Source organism: Alternaria alternata (assembly GCF_001642055.1).
Source record: "Alternaria alternata strain SRC1lrK2f unplaced genomic scaffold CC77scaffold_4, whole genome shotgun sequence".
Classification (NCBI taxonomy): domain Eukaryota; kingdom Fungi; phylum Ascomycota; class Dothideomycetes; order Pleosporales; family Pleosporaceae; genus Alternaria; species Alternaria alternata.
Window position 1 is genome coordinate 382,872 of NW_017306193.1, and position 23,950 is coordinate 406,821.

Below are 23,950 nucleotides of genomic sequence, written 5' to 3' on the forward strand. Positions count from 1 at the left end.
AGGCGAGACCCCATGGAAGAGGAAGGTAAACCCCGGTTACGTCGGCGTACAACTGCCCGTCTTACAAACGCGAAGATGATATAGACGTCTCACCACACAACGATGCAAAACGCCATAGGGAATTTTAGAAGAGACGATCGAGACCCATGTCGAGGATGTTCTGGAACTCAACACGACGCTTGCCAGCGACGCTGCGTTTCCTAGGCGTTGCATCCGCAACAATATAGTGCTCAACGACCTTGACGGTAGCAGGAAGCGTATGGAATGGCTCAAGGTTGTCAAGCATCAGGTTAGTGCTCTCGTCGTCTTGGGCAGAGTCATGCCTGAGGGATGTCAGGTCAGTGATGTTTCCGAAGACAAATCGCACGTGGAGTTTACTTGCCAGTGAATGGTGACCTCCCGCAAATCGGGCGCTTGTAGCAGGATCTGGTGTACGAACTTTGACCGCTGACGAAGAAGGGCGGGGAAAATGGCTTCGACAGACCCAGTAGTGTCCGCGCGGATCCAAGTCGAATCCCAAACGAAGGTGATGTCAACCTTGCGGATGTTTTCTACAGGCAGATGTATAAAGTCAGTACATGTTTCACTTGCAGTCCATACAGGGACATTACTAACCCATGGGAGAGAACGCTGCGTCGGTGCTAATTTTAATGCAACAGGTCAGCGTGTGTTTTACATACGATTCATACAGCGATACCTACATCTGGCTGAATGCTTCTTCGAAGAATGACGTATGGGCGAAGCTGCCTGTAGCATCGATACGTAAGGTGGCTACGTCGTAGAACCAGTTCTTGGCTTCGTTATTCAGCTGCTGTGAGACCAACAAGAGCTGGACTGGCGCAGGGCACTGGGTGAGGCGCATGAAGTTTGGAATATGTCGCCATTTGGCTAGACGATAGTGTACGAAATCAGCGTGTGTCTCATATGCAATTTGTCCAAAAAATATTTCTTACCATGGGGCCGAACCACAGGTGCCGGAGGAAGAGGCTGAGTGGCGGCGGCTGTGGCAGCAGTATTGCTGTCGCTGTCGGTGAAACCTTCGTCGCCCTCCTCGAGTTCGGTTTCGTCTTCACCCTCGCTATCCTCTTCTTGCTCTGCCTCTTCATTGTCATCCCCGTCCTCGTCCTCGTCCTCATCTTCATCTTCGGTCTCACTGTCCTCTTCCGCGCTCTCAGTCTCTTCTGGGTCGTCACTCTCGTCGCCGTCTTCATCAGTTGCGGCGCTCTCGTCTTCGTACTCATCGTAGTCGTTACCATACACTACTTGGGGCGCAGGACCGTTGGGGTTGTTGGTGACCTCTTGCTCAACAAGTGCCTTGACCTCCTTCTTCTCAAACCAGTAACGGAGCAGTTTCTTGGGCTTGACGTCACGGGCAGCTACGTACTCGAAGATGGTGTGTCGCACTTCAAGCGGAAGGCCCATGAAGGCGGATGCGGCTTTATCATTGGCCATGGTAGACATTGAGGTGCAGGTGATGGCAGTGAAGATGAAGCTGCGTGGGTGTTGGAATGATTTAGGGCGGTAATGGAGGGGAGATGATTGCTCAGGTGAAGCTGCAGCGGTTGCCTAGTCGGGCGGTGGGCTTGTGCAGGGCTGCTGTGTAGCCAGAAAGCGCGTTGCCAGGGTCCAAGGCAAACGAGGCGAGAAAAGCGACAAGAGGGCGTGCCATAGTGTCGAGGAATCCATCATGACTAACGCGATGCTGTACGCTGCTCTTCACTTTCGCCAGATGCAGTCGAAGTCGACCCTGACCTGGAGTCGCGCCTTTCCCCACAGCCGGACTGACGCGCTACGTCAGACCTTCGCGTGATTGGCTGCAGCCATGTTGTAACTCGAAGCAGCATGACCTCGCTTCCTGTCGCCTGCCTCTGCTCACATCTGAAAGCATTGTGCTTATCAAGCTTATGTACGATAATCAGGCACGCCATCGTACATGGACTGCCATATATGGCCGTGCTGCTGGCAGCATGCATGCCTTCGCGTCACATCAGCTTAACTTTTCAATCAGTCTAGTGTATAGAACTACCTAATGGACACCAGTGTCGAGCGAAGCATCACTATACATGGCGCAAACAAGCCTGGCCACTATACGTGGTCGCCCTTTGTCACAAAGCTCGAATTCCGCCTGCGTCTAGCCAATATCCCTTACCAACACGGTGTGGGCGGTCCAATCTTTGGACCCAAAGGCAAAATCCCCTATCTCGAGTTATCATGCCCGGGAGCTCCTTCCGAGATACTGGCTGACACTACGCTCATCACGAAAGAGCTCATCAGCAGAGGCCTGCTATCTGATATGAACGCGGCGTTAGCCGCCAGAGATATAGCCTACGATCTTGGTATCAGAGCCCTGTTCGAAGATAGGCTCTTCTTCTATAATTCTCGCGAACGCTGGATCGATAATTATTACACTATGCGCGACTACGTCCTGGCCAAGGTGCCCTTTCCGCAGCGTATCATTCTCGGTTACCTAGCCTACCGGGGCATTGTGAGGAAACTGCAAGATCAAGGTACCGGTCGTTTCTCGAATGATGAGGTTCGCAGTTTCCGCACGGATATCTGGCAGGGTATAAATGGTCTGCTCGAGGACAGCCGAAGACAAGCTGATGATAACGACTGCTTCTGGGCACTTGGAGGCCACAAGCCCACTGAAGCCGATGCCACTTTGTTCGGATTTACCGTCAGCGCGCTCGTTGCGGATGCTGGGCCGGAGAGCAGAGAGTTAATCAAGACAAGATGCCCCGCGGTGGTTGACTATGCTACAAGGATTCATCGTCGTTACTTCCCCGAATACCACCTGTGGGAGTAGGCCTTACTGTTCTTGGCGCAGTATTAGCATCGATCGCCTGTGTTCTTACCTCGTCTGTCTAGGATAGCAGTAAACATAACAAATGATGGAGCAGCAGCACCTTTCTGCTGCTGCTCACCATCCAACCACCGTGCACGTCAATTCCAGAGTATATAATCCCGTCTTCTGGTCCTCATCCTCCATTTCTCTCACATCACAACTCACCCCAGCAACTCTATCCAATCCATCCATCGAGCATCCATACCCAAGTCTACTTCGGTATTCTCCAGGACCTCTACGCTATTCGTCTGATCAACAGCGGAACCCAGTATCCTCTGACCACGCTCTCCGCTATGCGTCTCACTACTAGCGTCATCGCTGGCTTCATCGCTGTCGGTGCCGCCACGCCAGCCGGTCTGACAATCCTGTCAACTTCAACCAGTGGCTCCGCAGATGCTGTTACGGCCCGATCAACCCCTGTAGATGGCAACTGGCACATCGGCTGCGACGCGAACAACTACTGCTCCTACTATCAGGACAGTGATATCGCTGCTGAATCGTCCGCCGACTCGTTATCGTCTCGCACCATTACCCTGTCGGAGGCTACGTGCAAGCAGTGTACAAGTCAAGACCCTTGCGATGTATGATGCTCTACTCTCTCCGTCCATCGATATGCAGAGCTCTTACTGACTTTGACTGGTAGTACTGTGACCATTCCAAATTCAGTTGCCGAGATTGCGATCACTACCAATGCGAAGATGGATATTTGCGCTATCAAACACATTGCTTCGATATCCAGCCAGAGCTTGCTGAGGCCATTCGCAATCACACAGGCGTCACTGATATCCCAGGCGTCACAGCCACCATCTACGAGACCGTTACCAGCACCAGTGTTGAGACCAGTTCCATTGTGCTGCCTACGCCAACTTTTGATTCCACCATCACCATCACAAGTACGGCCGCCACAAACACGATCACACACATGATCTTTCCCCCGAGACACAGTGTACTAGCCCCTCGCGATGAAGTAGCTTCCAATGATGTCGGTAGTCAGCAACATGTTCGTCGCAATGCTGCATTCAAACAGTCGCAGTGTATGCCCTGTGACGCATTGACCTGCCCGGTATGTTGATTGTTCCGTAGACCCTAGTGTTACACGATGGCTTGCTAATCCTGCTTTGCTTAGGAATGTCACAACGACTGCGCTGAATGTGAGAAGTTCGTGTGCAACGACTTAGCTGCTCGCCTGACCCTTTGCATGAGCATTCGCTCGAAGTGGCAGCCTCCCAGCTTCAATATCTCCGCTTCAGCACCAAGCGAAACAACAACTGTTGTCGTCATGCCCCAGCCAGGAACTACAACTACGACGCAGACCGTACTTTACTCAACCTCCATCTCGACAATTCCTCCTCCCTCGGTTTCCACAGTCACCATATCGACTATACCCTCACCTCCAGCTGTCACGGTTACTGCATCTGCCCCTCCTGCTAGTACCACCACTGTCGTCGTAGTCCCTCAGGACCCCACGACGATCACTACGACCATCCTTTCGGTACCTCCGATTCCCCTTAGTACCGTCACTGTATACCCCCAGGCCCCGCAGAACAGTGCGGTCATTGTATCTTCTCCCCGTCTCCAAACCAGCACTGTGATAGTGGTTCCTCAACATCCTCAACCCAGCACTGTGACAGTAACTCGCCAGCGTCCTCAACCCAGCACCGTCACCGTGGAAAAGCCGGCCTCCACCATCGTCTACCACTATCAGGATCCAGCTTCCACCGTTGTCGTACAGCCCCCAACCGTTACTGCTTCGCGCTCCCCGTCTGTGATCGAGATTCCTATGACCATGATCACAACCGCGACACATACGGTAGCCAGATCAGTTCGTGCGGTACATACTCCTGCGCCTATGTCTTCTCGTGATATTGCCATGGCCAAAACAACTTGCAACACTTGCGACGGTAACACGGAGTGTGATGTAAGTCAACACATCGCTTTTCGTGTGCTCGCAGAACTCTCGACTGACTTCAGCTGACAATAGGGATGCGATTTTGCTTGCGACGAAGATTGCTTCTATTTTCTTTGCAAAGACGCCGTTAGCGGATCGGAGGTTTGTGTGAGTGTGCCAGAGGATGCCAAAGCTTTCAAAGCAAACGATGCATCCATGACTCCCAGCGATTTCCTCGGCTCCGCTGCTATGCTTTTGGTACTCGATGACGCCGAAGACTCGACTTCCAACGCTTCAGCCAGCCACCTACAGCCTGCAGTCTCCAATGGTACTAGGCCAAACTTTGCTTTTGCTGAGGAGGACTGTTATCTGTGCGAGGTCGATGACGAATCTTGTGGAGTAGGTGACACTTTTTTCTTTGTATACTGATCTTTATTGGTTTGTTCTGTTGACTGACTTCTATAGATATGTGACTGGCAGTTCACCTGCGGCACCAAGAAGAGGTGCTTTCATAATGGAGCTCGCGAGGTTGTCGAGATGTGCTTCGAGACTGGCGAGAAGTGTCGTCCCTGAACCGAGTTGGCGGGCATCTTTCTTCTACATGGCGCAGCTGAGTCATCTCACAATGACACCAACTGATGGGATAGCGGAGTTGTTGGGTTTCGCTTGTTTGTCCCCTTTCATGCTTTGTCGATCGCGCAGCTCAGCTTGACAATGGTCCAAACACGCACCTGGATCTTTACGTACAGCTTTCTCCTTCTTTCCTCTTCACCTTTGTTACTTTGTACTTGTTGATAGCGTTTACGTTTGCTTCTGAATACCACACATTTTCTACAGTTTCTCGGGTTGTTTGCCTCGACACATGTGTGTGTTCATCAATTGTCTTTTACCTTTCACCGAGGCACATTACTTCTTGCTTTGACAACCCTTGGTAGAGTTGTCGTTGATCTAAAGCCCTAGGAAGAGGTCACTTGTTCGATTGATTTTCACTCCGTCAATGCTGCTCTGTACTAGAGGTGTTACTCTAATAATCGTGTTTGCTGTGTCGTGTGGTTCTCTGTGTTGCTGTTTCTTTGGTGTCTTCTATTCAGGTGCAAGAGCTATGATGATGCTTGAAATCATAAACCTGTGAGATTTTTCCGATCAAACGGCAGCACGCACAGGCGTCGGTATCAAGAGTTCAGCTTTCTTCTGTTCATGAAGTGTCTATTGATTCTGTACGCTGAAGACTCCATGCAGCCAAATGCATCAAAGAGCCTTGTTGTCTATCTCCAGACCAAGTCAATTCTCTCGCCTTTCACTTTTGAATTGAACCACTCATAGATCTCAACTTCCTGTTGCATCACTTTAGCTCCATCAAGGACACCACTCTTCCCTAATCGCTCTGTCGCAAACTGTAACTCCAAGGTTGCCAAATTTCTTGCGATACACGCTCGGCTACCTGCCCCAAATGCGAACCAGTACTTTGACATCGCTTCCGTCGGGTTCAACCATCTCTCGGGCTTGAAACTGCGAGGCTCGGGGAAGACAGTCGGGTTGAAATGTAGCTCAAAGGCTGAGCAGCCGACAACAGAGCCAGCAGGGAAGTAGGTGGATTTGAAAGTCCAGCCTCCCGTAGGTACAACGTGAGGCAAACGCGTCGGATTGGCCATGCTAATTCGAAGACCCTCCTTGACAACAGCGTTGAGGTAGGGCAACGCTTGGACTTCTTGTGCATCAGAACCAAGGGCAGCATTACTCCTGATCTCTTCCTTTAGTGTCTCGTATCTCTCGGTATAAAATGCTAGATTCAGCATGATCGTAGCCAAGTTCATTCCCGTGGAATCTGTACCCGCAAAGACAAGATCCTTGCACTGCGCTTTGACTTCCGAGTCGCTAAGCCCGGCGGCTAGTAGACGTCCTGGATAGGTCGTTGACTTCTCGGAGGTGTTGGTTACCAAGGCAGAAACAAACTTCTCGACCAGCATCATGCTGTCTTCGGTCTCAGGGTCGGGCATCCATTTACCGACGGCCCATTCTAGCCATACGAAAGCGATATTTGGGAGGTAGAAGAAGCGGCCGACCGCTACAAATGCGTCTACGAATGCGCTTACACTGAGTACGGGACCGCGCTCGCTGACTCCATCGTAGTTCTCCCGGAAAAGATGCGTGGAAACTGCGTCTACAGCCAAGCTTCGCGTTAGATTAAGCACGTTGACCGGCCTTCTTGTCTTTGATTCTTCCTTTAGCCGCTCGATCATGCGATCCACGCACCCCCAGATAGCTTTCTCGTTCTCTCTGAGCGCTTTGGTAGAGAACAGTGGGACAACGGCTTTTGCCCTCGGACTCCTGTAATCCGCATCAACCGTCGAGAAGATAGTCTTGTGGCCGTCGATATCAAAATTGGCGTAGCATGCCGCTTTTGGGAACCCTCCTTTTGAAACATAGATTGCAGGTATAGCATCCGCGTCGCTTATGTCAATTTCATTGGGTGCGACACGCACGTACGGGCCGTACCGTTCGTGGAGCTTGTGGATGGTGCTTGCTTCATCTCCGATATAAGCGTGATAATGGAGGAATATGCTAGTCAACTTGGGTAACAATGTTCCTGGAATGTGAGATAGCGGATGGAAGTAGACGCGATATATGGAACGAATGAACAGGAGCAGGAACGGTGCAAAGAATAAGGTCACTGTGGGGTAGGCTGCGATAGCGCTGATAAAGAAGCTTTGGAGCGCCATCGAGATGGTAATTGAGAGTAAGGCTACATTGAAGCCCTCGTGCTTATCATCTTGATTATATAGGTCCTGGTTGGTTGAGTCACCATCGCCGTTAGTGGGGTGGCTATCAACGGCGATCATGATCGCCGCCACCTTTGCGCCCGAACCCGAGGCCACAGTCTCATCTTCAACGTTTTCGCTAAAGCATCTTATCCTACGCTGTATCCCAGATTTTTTGGGGGGACTATCCATAGATCTCTTTGGATTACGCTACTCAGCAACGTACAATGACGTCATGTATAACCACGAACGTACGCACGGGAAAAGATTAGAGAAAACGTAGAAAATGCTCGATTGCAGCGAGAGGCTTGTATAGTCGCTACAGTTATCAAGACCAAATGACGGGTAGATCACGGCAAAATGGTCGCTCTGATCATGTTACTGTCGATCTACTTTCCTTTTGCCCTAGCATTAGACATCAGCCTAACTCCTCGACACTATGATTAGCCCTTAAAGCCAGCTCATGATAAGCGTATCAAGCATTAACACTTCCGTCTATATATTCGCGGCATGCAAGAGTTACGAAAGCATCGATACTGCACTCGAGGATGGATACCGAAATGAATGTTTAGTTCCTGCTATTCACTGCTTGGTTGACATAGCATGAACGTGGGTCGTTATGCAGCAAGGTAAGAAGGCAAGAGAGCCCAAAGACGTTTCAATGACCTAGAAAGTCCAATAATCTACACCCTCTTCGACCCCAGATTCGTCTGGCGCTAATGTGTTCATCCATTTGGGGATATCGCGCGGTGTTGACAGTATCTGGCTTCTCTTCCTAACGTGAAATTTAGACTTCAAGGACGACACCTGAACTTGTGTTAGCTTCATGAGAGGAACGGGAAGTACACAAACTACTTACTATCCACGTCGTTGTTGTAGACAATCTTGGTGTTATTGTTCTTGAGGTAGCAGTTGCTATCAACCCAAGTGACGGCAACACATCCTGGGAAGATGGCGCACTCATCCACACACTTTGTCATGGTATCAGTTGACTTGAGAGCGATGTCTCCGCCATAGTAGTCATAGTTGCATTCGGCGATGAACGACTTGCTGTTGGTAAGGTACCTACACTTGTCGTTGGTGGGGCAGTCGATCACCGTAGTGCACGTCGAAGAGCCAGGAGCTAGCTCTGGGTCGGTCGGGGCCTTGAGTTGTACGCCGGCGTTTACGTTGTTAGAGCTATGGAACATGTCCGAACAGTGTTAAGAAGTACCGATGCGCTAGCGATCGACCCACGAGATTCGGGCAGTTCCAACGGGCTTGCCAAGAAGGTAGCAGAAACCATCTTTCATATTGAATGCAACACAACCGGAACGTCGAGAGCAAGCATCTCCGCAGTCGACGAACGCATCGGCCTAAATTGATGTGAGTATTTCATCTGGACTTCGTTTCGATTTTAGTTCACCTGCGCAGCGTCAATGACGGGGCCGTTGTAGTCGGTTGCACAGCTGAGCTGGAATACAGCACCGTTGGTGGAGGTTGATACACAGCCGTTCCATCGAGGACATGTTGGTGTAGAGGGGCAGTTTCGCATCTGGCGAGGAACCAGTGTGGAAAGCGCAGCGGTGGCTGTGAGGAGTATTCCGTGCTACTTGAAATTCAGTATAGATTGCAAACTTGTGCACGTATGATCGAAGAACACCCTGTGATTGTCAAGAAAAACCACACAACTGGTTCAAACAAGACAGTCATTCATTTGGACGAAGTAATGTGCGTTGTAGCTGAAGCATACGACAGTTGCGACTTACCATTTTGGATAGTAGTGAGTGAAGGCTAGGTTGGTCTGGGAGGAAGGGAAGGAGGAAATGATGAAAGAAGAAAAGCTGCGTAGATGCCTTTGGATAAACTTGTCTCTCGTGGCTGAACCGTATAGTGATGTGGGCTTTGTGACGATGAAGGCGGGGTTTATGGAGTTGATACCATGGTTCGATGCCACCTATAGCAAATGACGGGTCTCCAAATCCGAAAGATAACAACAACCAAACCCCGGCGTATTCTCTTGATTACAACGGTTGAAATTTTCGAAGAGATGAGACCATGGAGATCCACCATGCCACACTAACATGAGCCTAGGCCTTGGGTAATCTCATAAATGCAACAGTGCAGCCAACAGTTCTCATTTCTTTTCCATCGAGCCTCCATTGCTCCACGTACCAGTACCATACCATGTAATTGGCCTTGAATAGTCAAGCGTTCGCCCGTCTATGACATATGCCCAACGAAAGTACTCATTTATCCTTTTGTCAATTGGCCGATCCCATTTGAAGGAAGCCGCAACTAGCCCACCATCGTAGAACGTACGATCGCGCTCAACGTCGTTTACTAAAACACTTATACCATTGACTCCGATCGGGTGTACGTCATACGAAAATGTCGCAACGGTCCCCTCGGTATCGGACTCGATAACAGCATTCAGTATCTTGGGAACGACCGAGTTGAACTTTGCATCATCGCGAAGTGCTGCAGAAGTCTGCAGAACAGAGTCAAAGTCCCAACGCGCTATTCCATTGACAAAGAGGCCCAATAGAATGCCTTGGTAGAGCAAGGATGGCCGTGTCTGAAGGCTGGTTCCGGGCAGCAGCAGCATCGCAAGAATGTAATGGTGGATTCTCAGATTGACACCTGGTATAACCAAGCATATTAAGATGCTGGTAACGAAAATTCCGTACAAGCCAAGGTATCGGAGCAGGCGTCCTTCGAGCCAGAAGTAGTATACTTGACCCACAATGATTACGGCCAGTACCACAATAATTGCGGCCAAGGCTATCTTCGCCCCCGGTTGTTGTTCCAGATCGTGTGCCGTAAGTCGCGATATAGGTATCCAATCAAAGGTGTAATTTGATAACGCTCCAATCCAGAATCCACCAAGCCAGAAGATTGCTTTCTCAAACTGAGCAGTCAGCCCAGACAAGGTTCGCTTAATGACAGTAGAGTACAACACTACTGCTACGAACATTGCCGGTAAAAGTCGTTTTGTGAACATGGATATGTGATCTGGCAGTACAGTGGTATTGTGATACGATGCCGACGGTGGATCAGAAAAAAAGCTCACATGGGCGAATATGAGAGTAAAGATTGGAAAGAAGATCTTTGGCGATGTGGAGAATATAGCAAGTACGGCAGTAAATAGAATCGAGATGGGAAGCAATGCTGATCGAGGATCAGAGATGGCCTGGAAGCTGTCATCGAAAGCCAAAGAAAAAGCTAGCGGAAAGTAGGAATCGAAAGGCAAGGATTCGATGCCGTGACGCTTGGTACTGGCAAAATTGTCATAGTTGCCAACGAGGGTTAGACGACCAGCACCACCTTTCTGATCATCTACAATCCCAGCATGGATCGCTGAGCCACAGATGAAACTATCTCCACGATAAACTTCTGTGCCGATGACAAGAGGCCGATAATTTACTTCAAGCGGCCCAACAACATGCGGATTCAGGATCTGCACACCTCCACACTTTGCTGGACACTGGAAGGCGAAAGAATAGTCGCTGAAGGGCCGGCAATTGATTCCGTCGATACCGCATTCGTTCTTTCGTTTCCAGAGTGTATCTGTGCAGTCGAGGTTGAGCACGCTGTTACCGTCCCCATCTCGAAGCGGTAATTGGGCAGTCAGAAACCATATGAAAACCAGGAGCCACACGAGCAGCACGATAACGAGCGAAATAGGGTTGTTGAGCCTGTATGCTTCAAGCCACTGTACTGGGCGCGCTTGAACCGACGGGAAGATCGGCTGTATGGATTGGACGCGAGGCGGCTCTGGACTGCGCAAGAAACTCAAGAATGTGTGTCGACTGGCACGCGTAGGTGGCATATAGTCCTCAAAATCCAACTCTTCCCTTCCTAACAGGTGGGCTTCTTCATCCGTGTTTGCCGCGCCGGATACAGGGTCGCCCCTCTCCTCATCATGGTGGTCATCGTCTGATCCATTTTGTAAAGACATGAGCATAATCACCTCCGGCGCGTAATATATGCATAAGAAATATCGTGATGGTCATTATGGTCTGGGGCGAGATATTGAAGCATCAGTATTTTCTCTAAGCCTTATCGATAAAAGCATTCGTATCTACAACCTCGCGCTGGTGCCTCAATTTTCCACTGAGCACATTGTTGAATGATAACGTAGTAGCAGTGTTACTTCAGATATCAATCTCCTTAGTAGTACTTTTCAATTTATCGTTACACAGTCTGGTCTTACTTTAGACGCGCGTTGTGCACCTCCAACTATGCGTGACCCCGTTTCCTCAACACGCGTTCCTATTACCCTTTCACATAGAATGCTTACATTTAGTCGCTGAAACTCTGGTCCTTTCTTTTTCCCGTATTGCGAGGACAGGTCCATGACTGTGAGTTGAGGAATGAATCCAAATGTCTTCGACTCAGGGGCACAGACCAAGACCCTTCGGTGCTCTCGCATTTGTACCAGGCTGAACACGTCCCAAACGTCCCAAATCCAACGCTCGACGTGCGCACAAATTCTCGAACGCCGTACTGCCATCTAAGCACCCAATTGCTCACTGTAATGGATGTGCTTCAATCCTACCTCCCTCAATCAGAGGGTCTGCTACCCAAATGGCTTCTGATCGTACGTTTTGTTCTGCAACCTTACAATTGTCACCTTTACATCGTCTCTCCACCCAGTTGGGCCAGCTAACAATCTCCGCAGGTCTCTCTGATCTCCATCGGAAACAGTATCCAATGCTACTCCACGCTGTCCTTCACCTCGCGCGTCTACAACCCTACTCCAATTGACCCACCACCTACTACGCCAAAACACGTAACCGCTCTCTCTTCACGCACATTTGGGACATGGACCTTTTTGACGGGCGTGGTACGTTTCTACGCTGCCTACAACATCAACAACCCTAGTTTCTACCAATTGGCTATCGCCACTTATGCCGTAGCATGGGGACACTTCATGAGTGAATGGTTCGTGTTCGGGACGACAAGATGGGGAAAGCCGTTGGCTGGACCGGTGATGGTAGCGACTTCAAGTCTGATCTGGATGTTCATGCAGTGGAATTTCTACGTAAAGGCTTAGAGAGACAGGGGGGAGAACACTGGGTATTGATATAAAAGATGGTGATGTAATGTTAATCTATACACGGATGCCTTGATGCATGGAGTATTCTCACGACCTAGATCGAGGGCATGTCATGGTAGGATCGGGCATGAAGAGAACTCGAGTTCCCAACGCAAGCTACGTTGACTAGAACTCATCACGATCCAATACAAACAGCAATGGACTTTTTGACCCGCCTCGGTGGCTTGTTTGACCACTCGAGGACTTTCATTGATCGTAGCTGAAGAAACATACATGGCCCATGGGACTCCGATTCCTCAACCCTTGATGCCGAGTTTTGACGACCATATCGAAAACCATCACGCTCCGCCTCAACCAAGTTTCTTTCCGTTGTTGATCATGAACCGTTACACCATCCCTTTTCTATGCACTTAGAACTTGTTGAACTGCTTAGCAGCCTTTCCCTTTCGGGGGAGGACACGGAGAACGTTGAAACGGACGGTCTTGGAGAGGGGCCTGCACTGGCCAACGACGACCTGGTCACCGGGCTCAGCACGGAAAGCGGGAGAAACGTGTGCGGCGAGGTTCTTGTGGCGCTTCTCGTAACGGGAGTACTTGGGGATGAAGTGAAGGTATTCACGGCGGATGATCAAGGTGCCTGCACTGCGTTAGTCCCCATTGCCAAGCGTTTTCTTGTGGTGCTGGCCGAGCCCTGTGTGCGCTCCGGACCTGGGTATTCACGTACGGTGCATCTTGGTGGACATGACAGTTCCGGTCAGGATACGGCCACGGATGGAGACCATGCCGGTGAATGGGCACTTCTTGTCGATGTAGGTACCCTCAATGGCGGTCTTGGGGGTACGGAAACCCAGACCAACGTCCTTGTACCATCTCCTGTTGCGGGTGTTCTTGCGGGGTCCGCCGACCTTGTGGTTGAGGAAGATGTGAGGCTATCGCATCGCATTAGTACCGTGTGTGCTGGGAAATCGCGAAACGGGCGTCTAGTACCTGCTTCTGGAAAGCGCGCTCCGACTGGACACTATTTCGCAATCAGCATTTGTCGACAGTCTTGTTCGCGGGTTCGCACAACGTACGTGAGTTCGGTCGCCATGGTTGCGGGTCGGGTGGTATTGTCGAGCTTTCGATGTTGCTGGACACAATTTCCACTCTGACTTTCGCTTACGCTTAGCAAGTGTGGACGACAGGTTTCTCCGGTGCCGACGCCTAGCGTCGCGCTAGTCCCGCCAGCCTCGGCAGGGCCTAGAGCGAAGCCAGGCGAGAAGTGAGAAGACAGTCGCGACGACTGACAGAGCGTGCGAACTTGGGTGCTGCAGCCGCTTGCGTTTCTTCCTTGACCTCACCTCCCCAACCACCAACCTCTGGTCACCCTAGCATCCGCCCATCATGACAGCCATCCTCGAGCCGTTTGGTGTTCACATCGATGCGAGCAACTCCTTTGTGCAGGCTGCCGTTTATGGCTTCTTGCTTGTCGGCATTGCATCCTTCGCAGCACCCATTGTCAGCACTGTCCGGGTTCTCCTGAGCTTGTTCGTGCTCCCAGGAAAATCGGTATGCAGCCCTTCCACATGACTCTTCTACTTCCCCAGAGCATACCTAACCCCCGCCAGCTTAGCACCTTCGGACCCCGCGGTACCTGGGCACTCATCACTGGGGCTTCAGACGGTATTGGCAAGGAGTTCGCCCTCTCCCTTGCAGCAAAGGGCTACAACCTCATCCTCGTCTCGCGCACGCAATCGAAGCTCGACGCCCTCTCTGCCGACATCACCTCCAAGTATGGCCCCAAAATCGCCGTCAAGACGCTGGCCATGGACTTTGCGCTGAACAAGGATGCCGACTACAACAACATGAAGAAGCTCATCGAAGGATTGGATGTTAGCATACTGGTCAACAACGTCGGCTTGAGCCACAGCATCCCCGTGCCATTTGTCGAGACACCCAAGCAGGAAATGAACGACATCATCATGATTAACTGTATGGCTACGCTACGCGTCACGCAGCTTGTTACCCCCGGCATGATGTCTCGCAAGCGTGGCCTCGTCCTCACCATGGCATCCTTTGGCGGTTTCTTCCCCACGCCCCTCCTCGCAACCTACTCTGGCAGCAAGGCATTCCTACAACAGTGGTCCACCGCGCTTGCTTCTGAGCTTGAGCCCCATGGCGTATACGTTCAGTGCGTCCAATCCCACCTCGTCACCACCGCCATGTCCAAAATCCGTAAGACATCCGCCCTTGTGCCGAACCCCAAGCAGTTCGTAAACGCCACACTGAGCAAGATTGGAAGAAGTGGAGGTGCACAGGGTGTGGCTTTCACAAGTACGCCATACTGGAGTCACGGACTCATGCACTGGTTTCTTTCGCGCTTCTTGGGTGAGCGTTCGGATACTGTAGTCAAGGTGAACAGGGGCATGCACGAGAACATCCGGAAACGCGCGCTTCGGAAGGCTGAGAGGGACGCCAAGAAGCAATAAGATGGCGCACAGCTATCAACGTAGTACAACGTTGAACCCATTGGATATATTATCTACACTTGCCTATATGTGCGCCCATACAAAAAGTCCTTACCTTTGATTCCCATCACAATTCACCTCACACGAGCCGAAGAACGAAGCCGCTACGAAGCGACATGAGACGGCTCTCACCACCTTCCACCCCTCGTATGTCGATATAATGTATAAACGCACAAAGGAACAGTTCTTCGTCATTTTTAGTGGGCATTGATGGAAACTTGTGGATAGTACCTTAAGTACACTACGCATTCAAACAACCAAAAGCTTTGCGCCATGCTATAGCATCAAGGATATAATTACAACGCTTGCTCCGCCACTCAGAATAGAAGACTCCGCAACTGGGTTCATATAATCATAAGAAAATAGCCAACAACCCAAGCATTGCAACAAGATATGATGCCTAACGTCGTTTTCGCGCCTCTGACGGCATGCCTCTACGACGACTTGCCGTAAGCCTGGTCAACTTCCTTCTGGTATTGCTTCAAGATGCCCTTGCGGTTGAGCTTCTGTGCAGCAGTGGTGAGACCCTGATATGTTGTTAGCATGTTGTAGGTTTACTTGCGTGTCGCATTGGTACTTACGTTCTGTGGTGTCCATTCCTCGTCTGCCAATACAACACCCTCAATCATCTCGAAGGCAGCCAGGCCGCCCTTTTGACCGGCTTGCTGTAATTGCTTGAGCACAGCAGAGTTAATCTTCTTATCGTGAACTAGCTCCTCCAAAGAGTCGCCACTGACACCTTCTGCCGATGCAATCTTCTTGAGTTGCGGTTCGGTAGGCACGATAATAGCGACAGGCTTCTGACGGTCTTCCGCAGCATAGACACAGATGTTGGCAACAATGGGCGCTGAGCGGTAGACAGACTCGAGCTTCTCAAGCGCAATGTACTCTCCAGCGAGCGTCTTGACCAAGTTCTTCTTACGGTCGATGATGCGGATTTCACCGTTGGCATTAAACTCTCCGACGTCACCAGTCTTGAACCAGCCGTCGTCGGTAAACGCCTCCTTGGTCTCCTCAGGCATGTCCAAGTAACCGTCCACAACACCACCACCACGGATCCAGATCTCTCCCTGGGGTGGGTTGTTAGTGGAGAAGTAGCCGGCGTCTGCAAAGTCGACGAGCTTCATTTCGACTGAACCAGGCATTTCGCCGAGAGCATGCTCGTTCCAAGCCAAGGGGTCCATGAGCGCACCCATAGCGCAGGTTTCAGTCAGACCGTATCCGCTGATCATGGGCGTAATGGCGATAGAGATGAAGCGCTGGGTTTCCTTCGCGATGGGTCCACCACCGTTCATGCAAATTCGGAGCCTGCCACCGGTGGCTTCCTTGACCTTGTTGAAGACGATGGCGTCAAGAATACCACTGCCAGGTAGTCCGGAGCCAAGAAGAAAGCCCTTGGCAGCGTACGCACCCCAGAACATGTTACTCTTGACAGCGCCTCCTGCCTCAACCTTGTTGACGATGCCTTTCTTGATGGTTTCCCACACCTGAGGCACACCGACCATAACAGTCGGCTTCAGCTCACGGATGTCACCGGCACAGTTGCGCACCGACTGGTCTGAGAGCGTCCTGATGGTTCCGTAACCCATAGTACCGCCCCAGTAGAGTACGGCATTTTCAAAGACAAACTCGAGAATATGCGCGGCGGGAAGGTAGGTAATGAGAACATCGCCTGGTCCGAGGTACTTGCCAACGATGACGTCGACACCAGCAACTAGAAGCTGTCAGTAGGCTGTTAATGATTTTGAGGTATGTGACATACTAGCAGCAACGACGTTACGGTGCTTGATCATAACTCCCTTCGGGGTACCTGTAGATCCGGACGTGTACATGATGCAAGCCAGGTCGTCGGCCTTGGGTGGGATGGGTTCTGCAGGGCTCTGCTCGCCCATCTTGACCAGCTCGTCGAAGCTTATGACCTTCAAGTGCGGGTGGGCCTGGGTGAGGGTGTCGATGTCCTTCTGCTTGGGGTCGTTCTTGGTGCAGTACACGACGACTTGAACATCCTTGGCCTCCTTCATTGGGTTGACGAGCCTGGGCAGTAGCTCTGGGTCTGTGAACATGACCTTCGCGTTGGTCTGGAGCATGGAGTGCTTGAGACCCTCTTCTCCCAGTGTGTCGTATGCGGTAACAATGGCCATGGATTGGGAGATGGCGCCTGGAGTCATGGTTAGTTGTTGCTTTTTGCATACATACACGCGACTACTTACCATGTGCGGACGCAAGCCATTGCATGCTTGTAGCGGCGAACAGATGCAGCCTGTCCTGTGGGTTGAAGCCGAGCGACTTGAGTCCCGAGCCTACCGAGAGAGCCATCTTCTCAAACTCGACGAAGCTCTTGTACTTGTACGGGCTGAGCTCGAAGTACTGCCACTTCTTATCTACTTCCTGCTCCTTGCCATCGACCATCTTCTTGACCTTCTTCGTCTCCTCGTGTACGTTGACGATTTTGCGCGCACCGACTGCCTTTGCGTTTCCGAACTTGGCGGCTGAGTGTCGCAGAACGTCGTACAGTGTGGCTACGTTGTCGTGGGGCTTCATTATCAGGCCTTCTTTCGCGGCCAGGTTGCGGCGCGGGACTGTCTCCCCTTCTACCTTTTCTGCATTCGCAGCTTCGCACGTGTAGGGCCCCGACCGGTACATTTTGGCCTGGGGCATCAGCTTCTTGAGGTCTTGCGGCATCTTGGCGACTCTGGGGTGGGAGCTGTCCAGAGCGACAATCGTGTGTGTTGAGTGTGGGTATATGTGGGGGTATAGGGCAAAGGGTATCACAAAAAGTGCCAGCAGCAGCGAGAGGGTATAAGTAGAGTGTGTCGTCGCCAGCGGAGAATGGCGGATGTGATGAGGTTGGTGTGTTGGGGAGCTTATGCGCTATGTTATGCTCGTGTCGCTAAATCGACTTGCTTGGGCGGCCGAGCTTCTTAGGCAATGACCTCACTAAGCCACCGCAAGCTCTGGGCAACTGGGGCTAGCCGCTTCTCCACTTCTTTTCTGTCGAACGAGATGCGACTGAAGATCGACAACGCAGCACACATCGCAAGGTTTGCCAGGTCGTGTCAGCCTCCTGTCGTCCTGCCTGGACGTCGTTTGTGTGTCTGAAACCTGCTCGACGTCACCTGTCGTCCAAGTGCAGTTGCGCCCGTCTTCAGCTGGCCAAGCAAGCCAGAGACTCTTCCAAGCCGCGCAGCCTCCTTCTGACGCTGTATTTCGCTTGAGTGCCAACCTTCACCAGGCACAAGGCTCGTGCGCATACTCGCAACCCGCTGTCGCCTGAGCGTTGCCAAGATGCGGAGTCTCATCACGGAGATTCTGGCAACGGAACCTATCCTGGACCCTGAAGAAGGTATGTAAGACGCCCCTGGTGTCCTGGAATCTCACCATCGAATCACAACACTACGCTGGTCCTCGGCTGATCGTACTGCTCTTTCCTTGCGATTCGCTCCTACACATTTCTAATGTGGAAAATGTCGAAAAACAACAAAGTGGTCATCATCGATACATCACTCATCAAATCATGCAGAAGCCTTCGTCGTCTTCTCGCAAGATATCCCTTCTCAGTCACTCGGTTTCATCGATTCGCAGGACCCAACCCTAGAGATTACGGTGGCGGGCCATGATCTGGTCATTCATCACTCAAAGGGTCTCTTGACCTCAAATCGTAGCGAGGGGACTACTGGTGCTAGTAAGTTCTGCTGTGATGATCTCCGGGGTCATGCGTTGTCCCAGCCTTTCTCAGAACTCAGCTGAGTCTGGCTTTCCTTGGGAGTTCCCGCGAAAAAGCATGTCAGCTTCGTAGCTCTGTACGAAAGAGCTCGTTGCTTTTGAACTATACTATCGTGCAGTAGATAGGCCAGCGAATCCATGATAATTGTCGCCATCACGATACAACTGTTGCCTTTCGTTCCTTTTACGCCGACTAACACTAATGCAGTGGTATGGAAAGTCACACCCTTATTCGCAACATGGATCTCTTCCCCTACAAACTTCCTCTTCACAAATCAGTTGATCACGCCCAGCTCCACCATACTCGAGCTCGGCGCAGGTGTATCAGGCATCGTGGCGCTCTGCCTGGGTTCCCGAGTAGCAAGCTATACGGCCACCGATCAAGACTACGTGCTTAAACTGCTTCGGCAGAACATCGCCGAAAACCTCGGTACTGTGATACCAGTGAAGAAAAACAGTGGGAGGGGGAGTAAGAAACATCAGGGTCACTCAAAGAGTGGTGGTGGTGGTGGTGGTGGCGGCGGTATCGACCGCATCACAACATTGGAGCTTGACTGGGAGACAGACGCCACTTTTCATCTCAACCCTGTGGATATGATCGTAGCGTGTGACTGTGTCTACAACGAAGCCCTCGTTGAGCCGCTCAATGCAACGTGTGCTGCACTATGTAGGCTGAAAGAGGGAAGTGGGAGCCCCACGCTATGTCTGATAGCGCAGCAGCTACGTAGTCCAGAAGTCTTTGAAACTTGGTTGAAAAGCTTTCATCGAAGTTTTCATGTCTGGCAGGTGCCTGATAGCATGCTAGGTGAGGGGTTGAAGGAGGGGAGTGGGTTCGTGGTGCACGTTGGCATTGTGAGGTGACCTGGGCGGCCTCGGGTAGAAGTGACGATGAACAGTCTCTTTATAAACATAAACTACCAGAACACTATAACGCCGACATGCCTTTTAAGCATGAAAACCCGCTTTTTGTAAAACCAGACAGCTCAAACGACGCTTATGCAGCCTTGCTAGGCTCAATATCCGAACTCGGTCGTCCCTCAACATCTGTGGCTCCCTTCCTGATCCTCGCCCACTCTTCCTTGTCCGCTGGCTCATCAACTTCATTCGCAGTCAACTCTGGTGTTTCTTCATCCTCAATCTCCTCTGGTAAGACAAGGTTGAGTATGACATTGACTAGAGCAACAACGGCAAAACCAGTCTCCAGAATCAAGACAATAGCGTTGTAGAAGCCCTGGAGTGCGTGGTTTGGTCCGTCGTATGTGAAAACATGATCAAACCAGTCGGGAACCATAGTGGCACCAAAACCCAGTGTGAATCCCGCAGTGAGAATGAAGCGGTTGCGGCGGGTAAAGGGCATGGTGCTTATAATTCTGATACCAGATACGGCTACAGCGCTGAAGAGGAAGGTCGTCATTCCGCCGAGAACTGCTGATGGGATAGCAACAAGGGCCGCAGCAAATTTAGCAAAAATCCCCATGATGATGAGCCAGAAGCAACACGCATAACCAGCTTTCCGGTTGGCACAACGGGTCAAAGCTATCACGCCATTGTTCTACAGATGTGGAGATGCGAAGTCAGTGTATGCCTCACATGCATTTCGTACAGTCATAACTTACCTGTGCGAAGGTAGACATAGGGGTAATAGTGCACAGGGCAGCAATCATACCATTCAGGCCATCAGCGAGGACACCACCTTGGATTCTGGAGTCGAACATTTCGCCGTCGACTTCGAGGCGCGAAACATCGCAGGTAGCGGTAATATCACCAATGGCTTCCATGGCGCAAACCATGTAAACCGCCAAGAGCGGGAGTACTATGGGCCCGTAGACGGAGAGCTTGAAGGTATTGACCCAGATGAAGGATACAGCAGGCGCCGCGTCAATGGTAGACTTGTCAAAGTAGCCGGTTGCACCAGCGATTATGCATCCGACGAGGAGTCCGATGACGACGGCAGTGGACTTCATGATGGGTGCGCCAAACCGCTCACAGATGATGATGGTGATGAAGACACTGAAACCAAGACCAATAAACTCAGCGCTACCCCAGGGAAGAGGATGAGGAGCGTTGATGTTGGGGCATAGCGCGAAGAGTCCAGATTCCGGGCGGGACTGACAGTCACCGGAGCCGCCGGCCCAGTTTTGGAGTCCAGTTTCGATGAGATGGACACCGATGAGCAGAACTGTAGGACCGGTAACTAGGGGTGGGAAAACCTTCTTGAGGATACGCGGGTTGGTAAAGGACATGCCAATTTCCAGCAACGCGCATACAGCACAAGTACCGAGAATAGCACCGTATCCATCAGGGCACGGTAGTCTTGTGCCATCAGCAGCAGTTGGGCAATATCCAGTCGCGTACATCTGGCTAAGCGCGCCAGTCGCCACGGGAATAGTCGCAAAAGATGTACCAACAACTGAAATTAGACCTGTACCGATGTAGTACGGGGTCTTCCAGATGTGGAAGCGCGTGATTTGAACCGAGGATAGGATTCCGCAGACTACTAGCGAAGTGGAAACAAGGTAGCGTTGTTGGTCCGAACTGAGATTGGCGGCGTTGGCAAGTATGATCGGTGGGGTTATGACACCTGCTAACATGGCGAGTGCATGCTGAAATCCGAGAAGGAGAGCCAGTAGTACTGGCATATGATCATTAAGGCCGAAAAAGGGCGCTGCTCTTCGCTCCTTCTTCATAAAAGGCAGGTTTGGCCGGAAGAGAAATCCGTAGTCGTAGGTGCCAACTAACCCATCTCTGTAAACGTTGTTAGAGGGTTACAGGCAAATCACAAAAGGAGGTCATACTTGGTCGTGAAGGCCTTCATGGCGCGCCTTGCTTGCTCTCCAAAGCTTCGCTTTGGCGTATGGTCGGGACCAATCATGTCGGCCATGGTTGCTCAGGCTCTGAACGCCAGGTGCGCGCGTTCCAACAGAAGCAGATGTGTAAATTTTAGGCCAACTCTTATATGTCTAGTCGTCGAACTTCCGATAAGGATGCGCTCGATGTTGAAGATCCCGATAAGATTGGCGAGGTGGCTGAAGATATCGAACTACACGACCAGTGGGAGGGTCGGATGGAACGTTTGGTCGGCTACGGGCTATCGCGTGCAGAATTGCTCACCACTAGGATGGCTCTTGAAAGACTCGAATCTCTCACTTGGAGTTTGACATGCGGGGAAGTGACGTGAAGATGGTGAAACCTTAGTCCAAGTGGGAACAGTCGATGTGTGGCAGAGTGACGGCTCAAACCGATGGAGCTGGCTCCTCATCTATATAGAACATGTGGAGAAGGAGTATTATCTCTCGCGCCAGTACTCACGATACACAATTGTTCATCGACAACGTCCTAGCCGTAGATTCAAGGCACTCAAGGACCGCCAAAGATTGGAGCTGGCCGAAGATAGTCGTGAGCCGCCGGAAACAATTACTGTTCTCCACGGCAAACTCGTCGCTAAGGCGCGCATTTCGCAGTGGCAGAGGGGGCGACACCCGCGTATGTGCTAAAGCGATCGCCTGTACTGATAGGCAGGGAATACGTGATTGGTTGTGGACGCCTAGGAGTCCGCTTAGCGGGCGGTCCACTCCGACGATAGAGGGCAGGAGATATTGCGGGAGACGCCTCCCACACTGGAATCAAGTGAATGTGCATCTAGATCTAATGCCGAACGTCGTCAGAACATCCTGTTCGCCGGATACCGATGGTGCGGTGCTTTGCGCATTCATTCTGGGGGGGACTCGTGTTCTTGGAGACTGGCGTAACAGCCGGTGATCGGAGCCTCGCTGACAACCAGGCTGACACTTACCACAACAGACTCCTTGGGGACTGCATCAAAACTACTAACAGCTTCTTCGTTTCGTTCCAACAGCATACAATGTCAAGATTCTCCCACTATTTGGAGAGCGCAAGTTCATCTCGAGCAATCGTGCTGATATTCGCACACTTTGACCGCTGACCTCTGGCTGGCTGGATTCAGCTATCGTTAACAGACGGTACATGCCAAGGTAGCCCCAGATGACAGAAGCGGTACTATGTTGATGTGTTGGTATACTGCAAAGAGAGAGGAGAAGCATTCGTCTCATCGAGGAATAACCAACGGCAGACTTTGTCACAGATTGCGCCTTGGCAGAAGTCGAACAAGGCTACGCATTCAGGGTACCACAACCAACGTTCGCAAGAAGGGCTCGTCATAGCTCGCGCGTGCATACCAACAGTTTGCCTTCAGCCCTACCCGTTGAAGCGTTGGGACGACCACTGACCTCATGGCATAAACGTAAGACCACACTGGAGGGTGCAGCGGGTGTGACACAGAAGACCCACAGAGCCGAGGCAGATGAGCGTGCGTTGATTCGCAGACTGATGCATCGTGTTGAGTCGGCGATGGTGGGCGCGCGTCGAGGTTGATATGAACAAGTCGTCTGTATGGCTTGGAGACAGACAAAGCAGGTGTTGAGAAGCGCCATCCCAATCGAGAAGAGCTTGCGACCGGCCACCCGAGGTTCAAGCCGTGCCGGGGATTTTGCGCCAGCGGAAGAAGACCCTTCAAAGTCTCCAACGTTCTGCAGCATAGACGAATTTCTTCAAGCGCCATCGAGAGTCATGGACGAGCTCCACTATGCATCGGGAGACGAGCATTTTGCCACTGCTCGAAGTACGTCGTCGCAGCCAAGTTCCCCAGACTGGCTGGAGTTGGCGGGCCGCACCCTACGTAAGGCTGCAGAAGATATCGGTAGTGCGGACGCAGAGCGATATCAACAAACTTCTGAACGAGGGTGGTGTCAGCTTGAATCGGGCTCATCCTTTGAATGCAGGCGTGGCCAAGCGGGGCCTGAAGCGGAGAGGACAGGTAGCGAGCTAGCGATGACGAGACTTGTGGCATCACCACGGCGTGAGGTTCTATGCCCAGTAAGGCAATCCTTCTCGCCGGGATGCGCTGCCGAAGATTTGCACCAGACCGCTCTTTGTGATCATCTTCGCAGGACGAGGGCGAGAAGAAGCAACAGAGAGCTCTCAAGTGGATAGTGCGGCCGAGGGGCAGCGATTGCTAGAATCTGGGGAAGGTGGCGGCTTGGGATTGATGGATATTCTGCACGTCGCACCACGCACCGCCACCCAGGTCTGTTCTCGATGCCGAGATCAGCACGACCTTGACAGTTAGGCCCGAAATTTTCTCGCGCTGTTACAGCCAGCGCCGTCTTT

General features: G+C 51.6%; 13 protein-coding genes across 13 annotated transcripts; 5 read left to right on the forward strand and 8 right to left on the reverse strand.

The window, feature by feature from the left end:
* Window positions 1-124: 124 nt before the first annotated feature.
* On the reverse strand, window positions 125-1,452 carry CC77DRAFT_1058212 (hypothetical protein; the record flags this gene model as incomplete). The annotated part of the gene is made up of 5 exons (XM_018528103.1): window positions 125-323; window positions 368-551; window positions 616-641; window positions 702-888; window positions 954-1,452. The coding sequence occupies 5 exons, from the start codon at window positions 1,450-1,452 to the stop codon at window positions 125-127; spliced, it is 1,095 nt and encodes a 364-aa protein (XP_018389123.1).
* A 407-nt stretch (window positions 1,453-1,859) lies between these two features.
* On the forward strand, window positions 1,860-2,972 carry CC77DRAFT_618464 (hypothetical protein). The gene has a single exon (XM_018532478.1). It carries the CDS (start codon window positions 2,030-2,032, stop codon window positions 2,804-2,806), a length of 777 nt encoding a protein of 258 aa, XP_018389124.1. The 5' UTR covers window positions 1,860-2,029; the 3' UTR covers window positions 2,807-2,972.
* Window positions 2,973-3,970: 998 nt separating this feature from the next.
* Window positions 3,971-5,141, forward strand: CC77DRAFT_618483 (hypothetical protein). The gene has a single exon (XM_018532479.1). It carries the CDS (start codon window positions 4,044-4,046, stop codon window positions 4,818-4,820), a length of 777 nt encoding a protein of 258 aa, XP_018389125.1. The 5' UTR covers window positions 3,971-4,043; the 3' UTR covers window positions 4,821-5,141.
* Window positions 5,142-5,926: 785 nt separating this feature from the next.
* Window positions 5,927-7,499, reverse strand: CC77DRAFT_956384 (cytochrome P450 4A10). The gene has a single exon (XM_018535509.1). The coding sequence runs from the start codon at window positions 7,451-7,453 to the stop codon at window positions 5,999-6,001; it is 1,455 nt and encodes a 484-aa protein (XP_018389126.1). The 5' UTR covers window positions 7,454-7,499; the 3' UTR covers window positions 5,927-5,998.
* Window positions 7,500-8,279: 780 nt separating this feature from the next.
* Window positions 8,280-9,243, reverse strand: CC77DRAFT_1005946 (hypothetical protein; the record flags this gene model as incomplete). Its single annotated transcript, XM_018523382.1, has 5 exons — window positions 8,280-8,299; window positions 8,352-8,671; window positions 8,729-8,847; window positions 8,898-9,080; window positions 9,241-9,243. 5 exons carry the CDS (start codon window positions 9,241-9,243, stop codon window positions 8,280-8,282), a joined length of 645 nt encoding a protein of 214 aa, XP_018389127.1.
* Window positions 9,241-11,499, reverse strand: CC77DRAFT_618580 (LCCL domain-containing protein). Its single transcript, XM_018532480.1, has one exon. The coding sequence runs from the start codon at window positions 11,436-11,438 to the stop codon at window positions 9,609-9,611; it is 1,830 nt and encodes a 609-aa protein (XP_018389128.1). The 5' UTR covers window positions 11,439-11,499; the 3' UTR covers window positions 9,241-9,608.
* A 512-nt stretch (window positions 11,500-12,011) lies between these two features.
* On the forward strand, window positions 12,012-12,530 carry CC77DRAFT_1091900 (Erg28 protein; the record flags this gene model as incomplete). The annotated part of the gene is made up of 2 exons (XM_018529604.1): window positions 12,012-12,074; window positions 12,156-12,530. The coding sequence occupies 2 exons, from the start codon at window positions 12,012-12,014 to the stop codon at window positions 12,528-12,530; spliced, it is 438 nt and encodes a 145-aa protein (XP_018389129.1).
* A 413-nt stretch (window positions 12,531-12,943) lies between these two features.
* CC77DRAFT_1058219 (40S ribosomal protein S11) lies at window positions 12,944-13,623 on the reverse strand (the record flags this gene model as incomplete). The annotated part of the gene is made up of 4 exons (XM_018528104.1): window positions 12,944-13,170; window positions 13,258-13,462; window positions 13,521-13,551; window positions 13,607-13,623. The coding sequence occupies 4 exons, from the start codon at window positions 13,621-13,623 to the stop codon at window positions 12,944-12,946; spliced, it is 480 nt and encodes a 159-aa protein (XP_018389130.1).
* A 206-nt stretch (window positions 13,624-13,829) lies between these two features.
* Window positions 13,830-15,419, forward strand: CC77DRAFT_956395 (NAD(P)-binding protein). The gene is made up of 2 exons (XM_018535510.1): window positions 13,830-14,081; window positions 14,141-15,419. The coding sequence occupies exons 1-2, from the start codon at window positions 13,917-13,919 to the stop codon at window positions 14,999-15,001; spliced, it is 1,026 nt and encodes a 341-aa protein (XP_018389131.1). The 5' UTR covers window positions 13,830-13,916; the 3' UTR covers window positions 15,002-15,419.
* A 55-nt stretch (window positions 15,420-15,474) lies between these two features.
* On the reverse strand, window positions 15,475-17,722 carry CC77DRAFT_929082 (acetyl-CoA synthetase-like protein; the record flags this gene model as incomplete). Its single annotated transcript, XM_018534089.1, has 4 exons — window positions 15,475-15,567; window positions 15,622-16,754; window positions 16,803-17,198; window positions 17,251-17,722. The coding sequence occupies 4 exons, from the start codon at window positions 17,720-17,722 to the stop codon at window positions 15,475-15,477; spliced, it is 2,094 nt and encodes a 697-aa protein (XP_018389132.1).
* Window positions 17,723-18,006: 284 nt separating this feature from the next.
* On the forward strand, window positions 18,007-19,739 carry CC77DRAFT_956401 (hypothetical protein). The gene is made up of 3 exons (XM_018535511.1): window positions 18,007-18,383; window positions 18,561-18,722; window positions 18,972-19,739. Exons 1-3 carry the CDS (start codon window positions 18,326-18,328, stop codon window positions 19,622-19,624), a joined length of 873 nt encoding a protein of 290 aa, XP_018389133.1. The 5' UTR covers window positions 18,007-18,325; the 3' UTR covers window positions 19,625-19,739.
* Window positions 19,691-21,838, reverse strand: CC77DRAFT_618770 (Xanthine/uracil permease). Its single transcript, XM_018532481.1, has 3 exons — window positions 21,559-21,838; window positions 20,380-21,508; window positions 19,691-20,315 (listed from the first exon to the last, which is right to left on the reverse strand). The coding sequence occupies exons 1-3, from the start codon at window positions 21,642-21,644 to the stop codon at window positions 19,758-19,760; spliced, it is 1,773 nt and encodes a 590-aa protein (XP_018389134.1). The 5' UTR covers window positions 21,645-21,838; the 3' UTR covers window positions 19,691-19,757.
* A 729-nt stretch (window positions 21,839-22,567) lies between these two features.
* CC77DRAFT_1017361 (hypothetical protein) lies at window positions 22,568-22,947 on the reverse strand. The gene has a single exon (XM_018524392.1). It carries the CDS (start codon window positions 22,831-22,833, stop codon window positions 22,591-22,593), a length of 243 nt encoding a protein of 80 aa, XP_018389135.1. The 5' UTR covers window positions 22,834-22,947; the 3' UTR covers window positions 22,568-22,590.
* Window positions 22,948-23,950: the final 1,003 nt, after the last annotated feature.